Below are 16,211 nucleotides of genomic sequence, written 5' to 3'. Positions count from 1 at the left end.
TTAAAAGTATATTGTCAACAAAAACTGACAGAGAAGACCTGCTAGGAGACATTTATACATTATTATATAGGCTGAACATAGAGGGTGTAATTGTATACTTTTGTTGGGTGCCGGCACATATTGGGATAGTAGGAAACGAAACAGCGGATGAATTAGCAAAAGAAGCATTAAGGAAAGACTTGATAGATATTAAGATACCTTTAGGAAGAAATGTTAGATCAATAATTAATAGAGAAATGATTAGAATATGGCAACAAAGATGGGAAATTAGCAGTACAGGTATTATAGTATTGTAAAATCAGTAGGGAAAAAAGAATCGTGCTATGGAAGACATAGAAAGGAAGAAGTAATGATTTCTAGACTACGGATGGGTCATACAGGGTTAAACTCAACACTGGCATTAATGGGAAAGCATGGAAATGGTATGTGTGATGAATGTGGTGTTGTTGAAACAGTAGAACACGTGTTTTTTAAGTGTAGTAAATATGAAGAACAGCGTAGCGATCTTTTTAGTAATATAAAGAACAGGCCAGTGAGTATCATGGACCTATTGGGAAAGGGTTTGAGTGATAGACAGAGGTTTAAGGACGTGATGACATTTTTAGAGCTTACAGGACTAGATCAGCGGATCTAGAGGAGGAGGAGGAGGAGGAGGAGGAGGAGCGAGTAGCTCTGATCATGCTGGAGGTTGAGGAGCTCAGTGTGGAAGCTGGAGGAGCTGAAGCTTGGGCTCTGATCCTCTCTGATCCTCTGGGATGTTAAAGGTTTTTTTTTTTCTTTTTTTTTTTCTGCAATTCTGATCCATTACTCATGTGCGCAAGGTATACAGTAGGTGGCGGTAATACTCCTAAGGAGTGAATGTGATATAGTGATCAAGTTCCCAAATTGTTTAATGTTATTTTTCTAATACTGTAAAATAGTATTTAATTCGTTATTTGTGTTTATGAGAAGAAAAATATGTTTTGTGCATTTAGTGAATTATTTTCATTTGGCATGACGTCATCACACGCTTGTTTGGTGGACGCGGCCGCGCGCCGTGATGATGTGCTTCATTCATAGTAAACGCAGAGACGAGAAACCATCACATTAGCGTTCTCCTCTTCATTTTCTTGTTTATTTACAGGTAACTGCAAATTATAACGCAAAACACACTTTCGATTTAAGTATAAACACTGGTAATATAATACGAACGAATTGTATGTGTTTAAAGCTGCTATTTTATACTTTAGTAAAAGTTGTCATGAGTTCAGTGCGGTTGAGCACATTAGCATTAGCATTAGTGCTGCACGATTAGCGCGAAAGAACGCCACATAAATGGTTAACGTAGAAATAATATCCGAATCTATAAGAGATAATATTGTTTAGCTTTATGAATTATCTTTATATACATTTATATACATTTGAGTGAATGTATTTGAAGAGTGAATTTCATGTCTCGTCATTCAAAGTAATACATCAGACAACGAACTGAGTTAGTATGTTCTCCACTGAGAATGTGGATTGTATTCTAAATGTATTTTTACATCATTCTCATGTTGTTATTTAGATAAAAGTTAAATACTAGTGAAAATGTTACGTGTGTGTATTAGGCTTGGCACGATAGTCGGTGTTACCGGTGTTACACGGTGTTCAGTCGCAACACCGGTTTCATCACTTGCCCACCGCAGCACCGCAATAATAAAAAAAACTAAACAATTACGCAGTATCCGTATTTTCTGTCACCAGTTGACTAGAGTTGTATGATCACGCTCAACCATTCAAGCGCGACAAAACAAGAGACCGCGCTGAAAGTCCTGCCTATAACACACACGTGCGCACACATGGAAAAGACGCGCGTCAGTATCGAGTTCTCTTTTCGGCCTTGAACAAAACATAACACACACACAAATTATGCCAAAATGTCCGTTTTGTTGTTGCGTTTTTCATGAATAATAACGAATAATAACGAACCCACCATTCAAAACACTGTGGTTGAATCCGAAATCGCGCCCTATACCCTCAAATCGGGCGTTATTGTTCTCAACATGATCTCAAGCAGTGAAAAATAGAGGACACTGACAACGCGCTGAAAGACAGGACCGAGCAGCTAATATTTAATATGAAACAAACTCTCAACTTTCAAATTTGGTCAGTCAAACAAAAATAAAATAGGCCTACCGTTTTTTGGCTCTTTAATGTGTCGTGACAGATTGCCTCAGTTAAAGCCAAGTTCAAATCCACCGAAGTTAATCAATAACTCTTCTGACTGCTTTGTCGCACAAAAATGGTGGAATTTGATTGGTCAGATCGCATGTCAATCAAACTCAATACGAACGATGAATTGACGCCATGTAAAAAAAAAATTACATCACTCTAACACCCCCCACCCCCACGATGAAACCGGTAATACCGGTGTTGTCACAATTCGATTAACCGGTGGGAGAATATTATCACCGTCACATCTCTAGTGTGTATGTATATATATATATATATATATATTATTGATTAGTGCCACTTTGGCAATTGTAAATGCTGAATATGCAAAATGTTTAAAGTTGGTAATGTTTATATTCAGGCATTACTATGCAAAAGTCATACATGTGTTGACCATGTAATGTGCTGAACGGTTGTAATATGCATATACTTGTGATTCATTCGTAGTAAATGCAGAGACGAGAAGCTTTCACATTATAGCGTTATTCTCTTATTTTCTTGTTTATTTACAGGAGTACTACATGAACGGCCATTAAACGGAAAACAAAAAAAACAAAAGCAATAAAGAATCAGCGATCAGTGGAGTACGAAGGGGAAAACTTTACAGAAGAATTTGAGAAGTTTGTTTCTGATCTTTGTGATTCTCATGGTGATTTATTTTTGAAACTGTCGTTCAGAAAGTGAAAGTAAAGTTTAGATTGCTGGAGCTCAAACAGTGAAAATGGCTTCACTAAATGTATCTGAAGAAGAACTTTCTTGTCCTGTGTGTCGTGATATCTTCAAGGCTCCTGTTCTTTTATCCTGTAGTCACAGTTTCTGTAAAGAGTGTCTTCAACAGTACTGGAGAACCAAGGGATCTCAGGAGTGTCCTGTCTGCAGGAAAAGATCCTCAAGAGGTCCTCCTCCAGTTAATCTTGTGTTAAAAAACTTGTGTGAGTCGTTCCTGAAGGAGAGAAATGAGAGGCGTTCATCCGGGTCTGAGGAGATCTGCAGTTTACACAGAGAGGAACTCAAACTCTTCTGTCTGGAGGACAAACAGCCTGTGTGTTTAGTGTGCAGAGATTCAACACAACATGACAATCATAAATTCAGACCCATCGGTGAAGTGGTTTCATCATATAAGGTAAGACTAATATTTCTTGATTCACATGTAAAGAATCATAGCGAGTCATAAACACAGATCGTTCCGGTTACTAACGTATCCTCGGTTCCCTGAGATCACAAGCAACGGTTTATGGGGAAAACGTTTTTCCCCAAATACTGAAGCCTGACACATCTCTGCATCTGCACAGACACATTGCTTTTGAGTCCGCCAAACCGGACGGGACCGACTGCCTATTTAAGTCGCGCTAAAATAAATTTTCGTCCGAATTTTTCTACTAATTAGCGGAAACATTGACTTGCGTACAGTAGCACGACAAATTGCGCAATGCTCGTTCTCGTTATCTCAGGGAAACCAGTACGTTAGTACGGTTCACTAGCCTTGCGTCAGTAACGGTGCGTGTCCACTGGCACGGTGTGAGCGGAGCGGAGCGAGCGTTTTCAATTCATTCCTATGAAAGTCGAGCTTCACGCTCGCGCAGTGCATTTTGGGATTGACAGCGGACCGGAGAAAGCGTTGAGAGCAACCGAGAGCGTCAAAAGGTTGGGCAGCCAATTGCTGTGAGGTTCGGGATGTGACGTCTGTTTGGAGAGTTCAAAAATATGCAAATTGTGCCGGAGTTTATGCTGGTTTTAATGCGTAAATCATTTTGTTTACAAATTAGACGCTTTGCAGTTATATATATGTTAAAGATTTAATTTTGGATGTGTTCATTGTGATTATATTGGTTGGGTTTATAAAATTGAAAGGATCTTTGCTTGGTGCATTTGGAAACAAAGCTTGTCTATTTCTAAATGTAATCGCGTGCATCGCTGATGATTATATTGTCCGTGTGTTGAAAAAAACTTAGATTAAACACACTGGCAACAGACACACCCCAAAGCGGAGACGTTACAGCGTTGCCAGCGGCACTGAGCGGAGTTTTGCCACTGTAGTGGACACGCACCGTCACTGACACTATACTCGACGCGTCCGCACGAGCGCAAAGGTGCGCGCGGAAAAAATGACGTCATTGCGGTGTGGGTGGTCGTGCGCGTTGGGTGCGCAAGACCCCATTTCGCTGGGGGGTGTGCACAGCTTTATTTGTAAAGCCCAATTTATACTTCTGCGTCGAACTTACGCCATAGCTACGTCGTAGGCTGTGTGTAGCGCGCATACCCTTCAGCGTACCCTGACGTGCACCTCTCCAAAAATGTAACAACGCGTCAACTCTACGCGGACGCAATCGCTGTGATTGGTCTGCTAGGACCGCTCCCTCGGGTTTCACATGCTCCCTCTGCGCGTGTGAACGCGGACAACGACGCAGAAGTATAAATGAAAACCAACGCGTTGCCTACAGCGTAGAGGCTCCGGCGTAGGTCCGACGCAGAAGTATAAATCAGCCTTAACAGCGCGTGCGGCTCCGCATCCGAAGATACACGACTTAGAGCCGAATCTGGCCGAGCTCGAACTTTTCACCACACTGGCACCCAGTTTGCACGTCTAAATTAGCTGCTTACATTTAAAAAAAATAGCATACAATAGCTTAAAAAGCATTTTTACTGAACAAAGGTCCATGTTTAATAAAAAACCGCTGTGGAGCCAGGCGAAAGTATAAACAAGCCCTTACGGAGAACGCATTTCAATAGCGCCCGTGTTACTAGCGCAGAACAGAAGAGAGCTTTATGACCTGAGCTCTAAAGGGCGTGGAAAGCATCTTAAGGCCCGTTCACACCAAGAACGATAACTGCAAAAATAACTACTGAATTTTCCGGACTATAAGTAGCACTTTTTTTCATAGTTTGGCTGGTCCTGCGATTTATAGTCAGGTGCGACTTATATATCAAAATTAATTCAGACTGAGATGAACCAAGAGAAAACATTACCGTCTACAGCCGCGAGAGGGCGCTCTATGGCGGAGTTGTTCAGAAGCGACACCAAGGATGAAGAAAATTCAATGGATTCAGTGATGTGGAATGAGATCGCGGGGGCTTGGTGAACTTGTTTACTGGTAACTTGCTTGTTGGACTCGCTGGCTTATGTTAATTTAGCTTATTCAGCCTCCCAAGTATATGTTCTTTATGCTATTGTGTAGCTGAATAACTGTTAATGTGTTGCGTTAACACACCGGACACCTACTCAGCCTGTTGTTCTGTGTGCTACTGTGTAGTTGAATAACTTGCCTTTCCAGATTAAATGTCTGTTCTTAGTCTTGGAATTTGTGAAATAAATAGGCTAGTCCAGTGCGACTTATATATGTTTTTTTCCTCTTCATGACGCATTTTTTTACTGATGCGACTTATAGTCCGGAAAATACGGTATATTAGCGTCCACACCAGCGGACGATATTGTTGTTTATTCTGAGGCGTGTGCTTGTCTTCTGCTTTAAATGCTCAAATTCATTACAGCAGGATGGATTCTGATTGGCTGTCAATGTTTTTATCGTTTTTCAGCTGGATAAAATCATTCTGTAAGTGATTCCGACAATATTGTTTCTCTGTGCCGTTATCGTTATAGCTGTGGTGTGAATCTGCTATTCTTTAATATTGACAAAGATTTTTAGAACTATATCTTTATCATTATCTTTATAGTTATCGTATAGTTATCGTCCTTGGTGTGAAAGGGCTTTTAGGCACATAGCCTCGTCTTGGTCTAAGGGCGACTTTACTGCTTACTGGCCCAAACTCAAGGCAGAATGCGTCCACTGATAGAGCCTGAAGATCACCACCTCGCTTGACTGATGCCCAACTGAAACAGATGGGCCGATTTCCAGGGGACCAGGGCTTTGATACAGGTGGGACGCGGGCCTTTAACCAGTGTTGTAATGGCTGCATATGTAACAGGCCCAAGGGGAATACTGAGGAGGCTGCTGCCATGAGACCCTGTAGCTTCTGGCCGTCCCTGATTCTGAATGACGTCGCTAGCCTCTGAATTTTCAGAGAGCACTCCGGGGAAATCCAGGCCCGCATTTGGGCCGTGTCGAAGACGACCTCCAGGAACGAGATGCGTTTGCTCTGGGACAGTGAGCTTTTGCTTAGATTGATCCTGAACCCCAGACTTTACAACTGGCTGAGGAGCAAAGATCTGTGTGCGCATAGTTCCTCTTTCGATTGGGCTAAAAGCAGCAAATCATTAAGGTAATTCAGGATGCAAACTCCCATCTGCCTCAGGGGGGAGAGGGTCACATCCACGCGTTTCATAAAAGTCCACTGCAGAACCGAACAGACCCGAGGGAGAGACGGGGAGTCCAGGAGGGCTGTCTTGTCTGTGTCCTTGATCTCCGTCAGGTTAGGTCAAAGGTGGAGCTCGAGGACCACCAAACTGGCCATGGCACGACCAATCGCTTGGGCCGTAGACTTAGTGGCTGGGCGAGGTCGGCGAGGCACAGCTCTATGAAGGCCGCCGGATCAAGACCAGTTTCATCCATGGTGCAGAGAAGCTTGGTAGACTTGAAGAACTGCCATTGTGTGAGGGGCAGATCCTGCTTGATCATTCACTGCAAACACTCTCTGAATTCTCTTTCCACGAGGGCAGATCTAGTTCTGCATGGCTTAGGGCCGTAGGCGGGCAGAGATGGTCTCTCCTTTCAGCGCGAGGCTGTCCGCTTTGGCTTGCCGAAAAGCCATTTGTCTGTACAGGCGCACAGACGTGAACCAATCAGGCTTCAGTATTCAGTGTTGATCTGATTGAACAGGACTGCAGTGATCAGGACTGGTTGTGTTTAGTTCAGCTGAACTACATTATAAATGCAGTTTCATAGATCTGAGGGATTAGTAACTACGGGGGCAAATACATTTTCACGCCGGCCCAGTTGGTATTAGATAACTTTTTTTGTTTCAATAAATAACACTTTAATTTACAAACTGTACTTTGTGTTTACTCAGGTTGCAATTTCTGAATCAATTTAGTCCAAGATAGTCCAAGATGGCGGCGCGAGTACATCGCGAGGCTCGCGGTCTCTCCAGATTCTGTAATTTAGCAGTATTTTTCTTGCTCATTTCGGGTCTGTTCGTCCAGAACAGTTGTGCCTTAACATCGTACACCCAAGGTGAGCTTTTGGATATTGGTTTGCGAATTTCCGACAGTTTTATGGACAACCTTCGACTCCTTCCTGAGATCGCCAGATCACCCGAGGCTATGCACTCTGCCCGGCCGGGCGGAAGTGCTCGCAGGCGCCGGCGAGATCGTAAACAAAGGCGGGGGAAGCGCGGAGGACTAAGAGCTAAGCTAAAGCTAACACCACACCGGCTCTCTTTACCCAGCATTTTCCTTGCCAATGTACGGTCGCTGTTGAACAAAATGGAGGAGATTCGACTCAACATCACATACAGCAAGAGACTTTTGAACTGTAATGTTCTAATTTTCACGGAAACATGGTTAAACAGCGGAATACCGGACAACGCTATTGAGCTAGCGGGACGCCATACATTCCGGGCGGATAGAACATTACATGGCTCCGGTAAGACCAGAGGTGGTGGATTGTGCATTTACATTAACAAAGCTTGGTGCACAAACTCTGCTATTGTTGGGAGACATTGTTCAGCTAACCTTGAGTTTCTCATGGTTAAATGTAGACCGTTTTATCTACCGCGGGAGTTCACTTCCACTATTATAACTGCAGCCTATATTCCCCCGGATGCTGATGCCAAGTTTGCTATGAAAGAACTTCACGCAGCCATCAGTAAACAACAGACCGTTCACCCGGAAGCTGCGTTTATTGTTGCGGGTGATTTTAATCATTCAAACTTAAAGTCAGTGCTACCGAAATTTCACCAGCATGTTTCCTGTCACACCAGAGGAAACAAAACCTTAGACCATGTTTACACAAACATGGCTGAAGCTTACGTCGCGACACCCCTCCCCCACTTGGGACAGTCAGATCACCTTTCTTTGTTCCTCACCCCCAAATATGCACCTCTGATCAATCGCGTGAAGCCATCAGTGAAGACCATCAAGGTGTGGCCTGCGGGGGCAGATTTCTCACTCCAGGAAAGGTTTCTACACACAGACTGGAGTATGTTTGCTTCTCAAGCCACCAGTGGCTCTCACACGGACATTGACTGCTACACCTCCTCTGTACTGGATTATATTAATACCACCATTGACAGTGTTACAACCCAGAAGCAGATCACCACATACCCAAATCAGAAGCCATGGATGAACAGGGAAGTGCGACTCCTATTGAAGACACGCAATACTGCCTTCAGATCAGGAGATGCACAAGCCTATAGCACATCCAGAGCAAATCTGAAAAGGGGCATCAAAGAGGCCAAGCACTGCTACAAGCTTAAGATAGAGGGACACTTTTCCAACGCTGACCCTCGGCGCATGTGGCAGGGCATTCAGGCCATCAGTGACTACAAACCCTCTCACTCCACCCCCGCAGCCACTGATGTCAACTTCCTGAACGAGCTAAATGACTTTTATGCTCGCTTTGAAAGAGACAACAGAGAAACTGCCACCAAGCTCAAATCCTCAGCTGACCACCCACCGATCACACTCTCCTCCACAGATGTCTGCAATGCACTGAGCAGGATCAGCGCGCACAAGGCTGCTGGACCAGACAACATCCCTGGACGCGTACTCAGGGCATGTGCGGAGCAGCTCGCTGGGGTTTTTACAGACATTTTCAACCTGTCTCTTGCCCAAGCAACTGTACCAACATGCTTTAAATGCACTTCCATTGTGCCAGTGCCAAAACACTCCAGCCCGAAGTGCCTTAATGACTACCGCCCTGTAGCACTCACACCCATCGTAATGAAGTGCTTTGAGCGGCTGGTCCTGGCACACCTAAAAGACTCTCTACCATCCACATTGGACTCACACCAGTTTGCCTACCGTAGCAATAGGAGCACAGAGGATGCAGTCTCCATGGCACTGCACTCTGTGCTCACACATCTGGACAATAAGAACACTTATGCACGCATGCTGTTTGTTGACTTCAGCTCAGCATTCAACACTGTCATCCCAACTAAGTTAATAGCCAAACTTGGAGACCTGGGCTTCAACACCTCCATGTGCAACTGGATTTTGGACTTCTTGACCAACAGACCCCAGAATGTTCGATCAGGCTCCAACTGCTCCACATCCATCACACTCAACACTGGTGTACCACAGGGCTGTGTGCTAAGCCCGTTCCTCTACTCCCTCTTCACCTCCGACTGCAAGCCTGTGTACGGATCTAATTCCATCGTCAAGTTTGCGGACGACACTACGGTGATTGGTCTCATCAGCAACAACGATGAGACTGCCTATAGGGAGGAGATCAAGCACCTGGCCACATGGTGCACCGAAAATAACCAGCTCCTCAACACCACCAAAACGAAGGAGCTCATCGTGGACTTCAGGAAAGTGTCAAGAGGCACACACGACACCATCCACATCAATGGAATGGCTGTTGAGCGTGTCTCCAGTTTCAAGTTCCTGGGGACCCACATCTCGGCGGACATGACCTGGACAACCAACACCTCCAGCCTGGTCAAGAAGGCTCACCAGCGCCTCTTCTTCCTGAGGACACTGAGGAAGAATCAGCTTTCCTCCACTATCCTGGTGAACTTCTATCGCTGTGCAATAGAAAGCATCCTGACCAACTGTGCTACAGTGTGGTATGGGAGCTGTTCTGTTGCAGAGCGCAAGGCACTGCAGCGGGTGGTGAAAACCGCCCAGCGCATCACTGGGACTCCACTACCTGCCATCGAGCACATCCAGAGGAAACGCTGTCTGCATCGAGCTCGCAGCATCCTTAAGGACTCCTCTCACCCAGCCCACAGACTGTTTTCTCTCCTGCCCTCCGGCAGGCGTTTCAGGTGCCTCCGGACCAGGACCAGCAGACTAAAGAACAGTTTTTTCCCCAGAGCTGTCTCTTTATTAAACTCTAACCCTCATTGATCCCACTCCCCTTATATACTGATTGACTCTCCTCTCCCTCCTCACACCTGCCTCCATTTTGTTATTTGCAATACTATAATGTTCATTTGCACTGCTGACTGTTATTACAGTAACAACTGTTTACATATGCATCTTGCACTACTACCTTGACTGGAATATGCTCATTTGCACTGCCGACTGTTTATTTACAGTACCGACTGTTATATATACATTGCAATATCGTACCTTAACTGTAATATGCAATTACTTTCCACTGCACTCACTCGGATAGCTTCTGTCCAAACTTTATTTGCACTACTTTAAATCCATTGTTATACTGCTCATTAGCCTAACTTATACATATATCTATTTGTAAAATTCTGTTTATAGTAATATCCATCTGTATATTATGCTCACATTCTGTTTATAGTAACAGCCATCTGTATATATATTCATAGTACATATCTATCTGTAAAATTATGTTTATAGTAACAGCCATCTGTATATTATATTCAGTACATATCTATCTGTAAACATTCTGTTTATAGTAATAGCCATCTGTATATTATTATATTCAGTACATATCTAGCTGTAAATTCTGTTCACAGTAATAGTTATCTGTATATTATATTCATAGGACAATCTATCTGTATATTTTTGTTTATAATAGTATTCAACTCTATATTTATTCAGTACATATCCATGTTCTGCACTTATGAACCACTGTATATCCTGCACTTGCTGCTATTGCACTTCTGGTTAGACCTAAACTGCATTTCGTTGCCTTGTACCTGTACTTGTGTAATGACAATAAAGTTGAATCTAATCTAATCTGAATCTAATCTAATCTAATTTAGTATGAGATGGTGGCAAATACTTTTTCACTGCATTATATGATCATATCACTGTATTGTCTTCTCTTCACTGTAATCTGGAGTTTTGTGTGTTTTTGTTTAATTCTAGGAGGAGCTCAATACAGCACTGGAGTCCTTACAGGAGAAGCTTAAACACAATGAAAAACTGAAAGCAGAGTTTGAGAAAACAGTTCAACACATCAAGGTGAGGAAACAGAGACGAGAGTCATTTTCATTACAGCTGTTGGATCACTATATACAGTTATGATCTGATATAATGGATTCCAGTTTATTATTTCTGTAAATGACTAGCAGCAATCTGCTTCTGGATCCGTTTTATGTCGGGTATCTGAGTTTATCTTGATATTAATGATGTGTGTCGATTGAGATGATTGAAGTGAATGTGCTTTGATTTCAGTCTCAAGCTGAGCACACAGAGCGTCAGATTAAACAGCAGTTTGAGAAGCTTCATCAGTTTCTCAGAGATGAAGAAGAAGCTACAGTCACTGCACTGAGGGAGGAAGAGGAGCAGAAGAAGCAGAGGATGAAGGAGAAGCTGGAGGAGATGAACACACACATCTCAGCTCTTTCACACACAATCAAAGACATGGAGGAGATGATGAAAGCCAATGACGTCTGCTTTCTGAAGGTCTGATTTCAGATCATTGGTTGATTGATTGATGATTGATTGAGTTCTTGATGATAAATGGTGTGTTTGTTCTGCAGGAGTTTCCAGTCTCAATGGAAAGGTGAGTGATCTGCTCCTGTCTCTGGTCTCTCTGGTTCTGATCCAAAGCCACTGCAGTTCTGACTCCTGAATGTTCTTCCAGAGTCCAGAGCTCACAGCCGGATCCACAGATGGCTTCTGGAGCTTTGATTCATGTGCCACGATACTTGGGCAACCTGCCGTTCAGAGTCTGGAAGAAGATGCAGGACATCGTCCAAAACAGTGAGTCTGACAGCAGGAGATCTGAGCTGGACATGATGGATGGGTGGAGAGTTAGAGGCTCTTCATGACAGAGATAGATAGATAGATAGATAGATAGATAGATAGATAGATAGATAGATAGATAGATAGATAGATAGATAGATAGATTGAATAATAATAATAATAATAATAATAATAATAATGATAAACTCAGAATAATCAATTCATTCGGAACTGGGCAGATGCTAACATAATTAATATGTTCAGGGTGTCCGTGCGGTAGTAAAAAGAATCTACCAAAATTAAGGCCCTTGAAAGGTAGTAAAAGGTAACAAACGCAATTTGAATTGGTAGTAAATTTTTCATCACCACCTCAATATACGAGTTTCCATTTTTTTGCTTAATATTTGTGTCTCCATATTTTAACTTCATCTAGCATAATTAAAAAATATATACGGTGCTAACAGGACCTGACGCTTGTCCGCTTGTCCGGGACAAGTGGATTTTTTTGAAGGGACAAATAAAAGAGAATTTTACTTGCCCGACCGGACAAATAGCCTGATTAAACGTCAATAACAAAAAAAAAAAAGAAGAACAAAAAAAAGAACTAGGGAATCACTAAAATGAGAGAATGATTCTGATTGTATTATATTTAGCCTATTGTAAGTTGCGATCGATAGTGGATAAGTAGGCTATTACTGACGGTAACAAGGGTGCGCTGTTTTTGATACAACAGTTCAATAAACAGTTCAAATTAAGTCACTTAGATTTTGACTGTTTTTGTTCTGTTTCAGCCACGAAAATAGTTCTAAACAAAGATCACAGCAGAACCGTAACGCATCTCACAGCAACACTTGACCCTGTTTTCATTACTGAATGATTCAGCGTTTTGAACGAACTGGCGAGTCAAAGATTCAATGTCCCATTCATAAACATCTGTCTCATTCTTGAATGAATCAGTTGTTTGAACGAATCGTTTGAATGAATGACTCAATGACTCGCTCATTAAGACGGTCGCCTGCCGCCTCCTACTGGCGGTTTACTTTCATGTTTAAAGGGTATCATTCTTTCCAACTTTTCTTATTTGTATATTCAAAAATATTTAAAACGATCTCATATTCATAACATTATTTAATGCAGTTGTAAATTTTCAGTGTAAATGATTTAATTTGATCAGCCCTTCCTTGGGTAACAAACAAGGATGGGGGTGCCGCCCTTTAAAGGTGCAGATATGACAATATGCAGATTTAAATATGTCAGAGCTGATTGAACACAGGTGAGGATATTTCTTCAGAATAAATTATATTTACTGCACACACACACCAAAAAAATTCCGGACAAGCAACTTTTTTACTCGGACAAGTGAATGACGGATTTACTTGTCCAAAGGACAAGCACATGAAAAGTATTAATGTCGAGCCCTGAGTGAGTCGGAGTTGATAGCAATGACAAAGTGCCAAGGTTATTATTCACCTTATTAGGGCTAAGGGCTATGGTTAGGGTAACTCAAGGGCTAGGGTTAAGATAAGGACAACTGAAACTCAACTCGACACTACAAAAAAACATAATTGACAATGACAATACTTAATGATCACAATTAAACATTAGTGTAATATGTATGATGGGTGTGACAGTGTCACACTTATACCTTATAGTAAGTAGTAAGTGGTGCTTTGCATACCCCTCCCAGCCCCCCACACCCCCCAAAAAAAGGGCTGCTGCTTGATGTCGTGTTGGTAGTAAAAAATATTGTGGAGGTGGTAAAAAAGGTAGTAAATTCATCTCTATGATTCCTGCATATACCCTGATGTTGCTAACATGATGAACAATTAGCATTTTTTTAACATGATGTTAACACAATTACCATGTTCTTAGCATTATGCTAACATGATTATCATTTTGCAAACATGCCTTTAACAAAATGCTAACACGATTAGCTTGTTGCTAGCATTATGCTAACACGATTGTGATGTCTCATCAGCTCCTGTGATCCTGGATCCGAACACTGCAGATTCAAGTCTCGTCGTGTCTTATGATCTGACCAGTGTGAGATACAGCTCACATAAACCTGTTCCTGATAATCCAGAGAGATTTGACTGTTATGACTGTGTTCTGGGTTCAGAGGGTTTTAACTCAGGAACACACTGCTGGGATGTGGAGGTTAAACAGAGTTCAGACTGGACTCTTGGAGTAACTACAGCATCAAACCAGAGGAAGGGACGTGTTTTCTTCAACACTGATGTCTGGAGTGTGGAGTATCTTGATTTGTATTTCGAGGAGGATGTGCCTTTAGATTCTGTTTTTCTTGTTAAACAGAAGCTTGATCGTGTGAGAGTGAATCTGGACTATGACGGAGGAACTGTGTCGTTCTCTGATCCTGTAACTAACACACATCTACACACATTCACAACCACCTTCACTCACACACTCTTTCCATTCTTCTGTTGTTGTGACTCTCTAAAGATCTTACCGGTCAATAGTCAGTAAACGTCACTCCTGTAGATCTGGATCTTCCTGCTTTCATCAGGTTTCCAATATTTAATCCATATCACATGAGTAAGAGTGCTGTTGATCTGAATATCAGTACGGTGGCTGTGATTGGGCCGTGATGATCACATGACTGATATCCAGCACTACAGCAACACTCAGATCAATAAACAAGAAGTTTTCATTTATATTCCACTTCACACAATTAGACCGATTAGAGACCGTTTCAGCATTCATGTTTTCAGGAGAATTGACATTTACCCCATTATTTCAGTCAATGTGTGTTTAATTTCTTAACTTTTTGTATCATAATTATATATGATTATATATCATATTTTTTTTCTTGTATTACATCAAATCACTGAAGCAGCAAATTCTGCACATTCTCAGTGTTTGAGGTGAAATTATCATTTGTTCATTGGAATAAATGGATGTAAAAGGTTCTTGCTGATGATCCCTTGAACTATGTGTTTTAAATAAATAAAATGTGATTGTGATTTAATGTGAAAGATGAAATGTTTGGGATGATAATTAGGGTTTATGGAAACAATACTTGTTCAAAATGAGTGGGAACCCAAAATGTTTATTTTTGTTTCGCCAGTGAAATAGATTTAAAAGAATCCAAAAGAAAACTTGAACAAGAAAGATTACATTACATTGCTGATGTAAAATCAGTCCTCAGTCCCTGTGAGCAGCTTTACTGACATCTAGAGGTCAAACTGAGCAACTGACTCAAAACCTCAATGGCTTCATTGCAACATATGACAGTCGACAATAATAAGAAACAGCTAAAAAAAAGGGATTTTCTCACCATCCTCATGTTTCACAGCTGGAGGATTTATTTAATTATGTGAAGAAGGGGTCATTAGCCAAGTTTCCATCCACTTTTTGCGATGTTGTTATCGACAAAGTGAATATGCGAAAAAAAAAAAAACATTATGAAATTTGCCGTCTCCAGCCTGTTTCCATTCAATTGGCCTTTTACCGATAAGATGTTGTGCGTGATGACGCGAGAGAGTATTCAGGCAGTTTTCGCTAGATAAGACCCTATTCCTCAGCTGGGATCGGGCAGAGCCCTTTAAAACTGCATTGATTTAGATTTCAACATCTTGGTTGCCATTGAAGTTCATTGTGTGGAGAAAAATCCTGAAATGTTTTCCTCAAAAAACTTAATTTCTTTTCCACTGAAGAAAGAAAGACATGAACATCTTGGATGGCATTGGGGTGAGTAAATTGTCAGGAAACTTTCATTCTGAGGTGAACAAATCCTTTGGGGTGGAGCACACATTCGGACACCTGAAAGGAAGATGGCGCATCCTGGCAAAACGGTCAGACATTCACCACTCTTTCATGCCTACAGTTGTGGCAGCATGTTGTGTACTCCATAACATCTGTGAGATGGAGAAGCAACGATTCATACAACCTTGTGAAGACTCCCGAGGCGAAGGCGAGAGACAACCATGTTGCTTGCAATGCGATGATCGACCTTCTGCACAAGTTGTTTATCAGGGACGCTCTCATGCAATATGTATCTCACTTGGGAAGGCAGTAGGCTGTCATGCAAAAATGCATTTGAATCATAAAATCAAATTTGTTACTGTCTATTAATTTAAGTCACAAACTCGAACAGATTGAAGATTTTCTTTATAAAGATTTTATATATAGCCTATATTTAACCTGTTGTAAAGCTTTGTTATATGAGTACCGCATTTAAGGGAACATAAAAAGAGATTAATTTCAAATAAGACATTTCTTTTTATTTATTTATTTATTTTACCTTTATTTAACCAGGTTAATCGGT

General features: G+C 41.8%; 1 protein-coding gene across 1 annotated transcript; it reads left to right on the top strand.

The window, feature by feature from the left end:
* The first annotated feature begins 386 nt into the window (after positions 1–386).
* On the top strand, positions 387–14,907 carry LOC311278745 (zinc-binding protein A33-like). Its single transcript, XM_084389770.1, has 7 exons — positions 387–1,123; positions 2,706–3,316; positions 11,105–11,200; positions 11,414–11,644; positions 11,722–11,744; positions 11,826–11,944; positions 13,905–14,907. Exons 2-7 carry the CDS (start codon positions 2,915–2,917, stop codon positions 14,408–14,410), a joined length of 1,377 nt encoding a protein of 458 aa, XP_084245896.1. The 5' UTR covers positions 387–1,123; positions 2,706–2,914; the 3' UTR covers positions 14,411–14,907.
* The last annotated feature ends 1,304 nt before the right edge of the window (positions 14,908–16,211 follow it).

The sequence above is a fragment of the Rutilus rutilus genome, assembly GCF_951802725.1.
Source record: "Rutilus rutilus genome assembly, chromosome: 19".
Lineage (NCBI taxonomy): Eukaryota > Metazoa > Chordata > Actinopteri > Cypriniformes > Leuciscidae > Rutilus > Rutilus rutilus.
The sequence above is the reverse complement of the archived record's forward strand: the minus strand, read 5'-3'. Positions and strand labels throughout refer to the sequence as shown.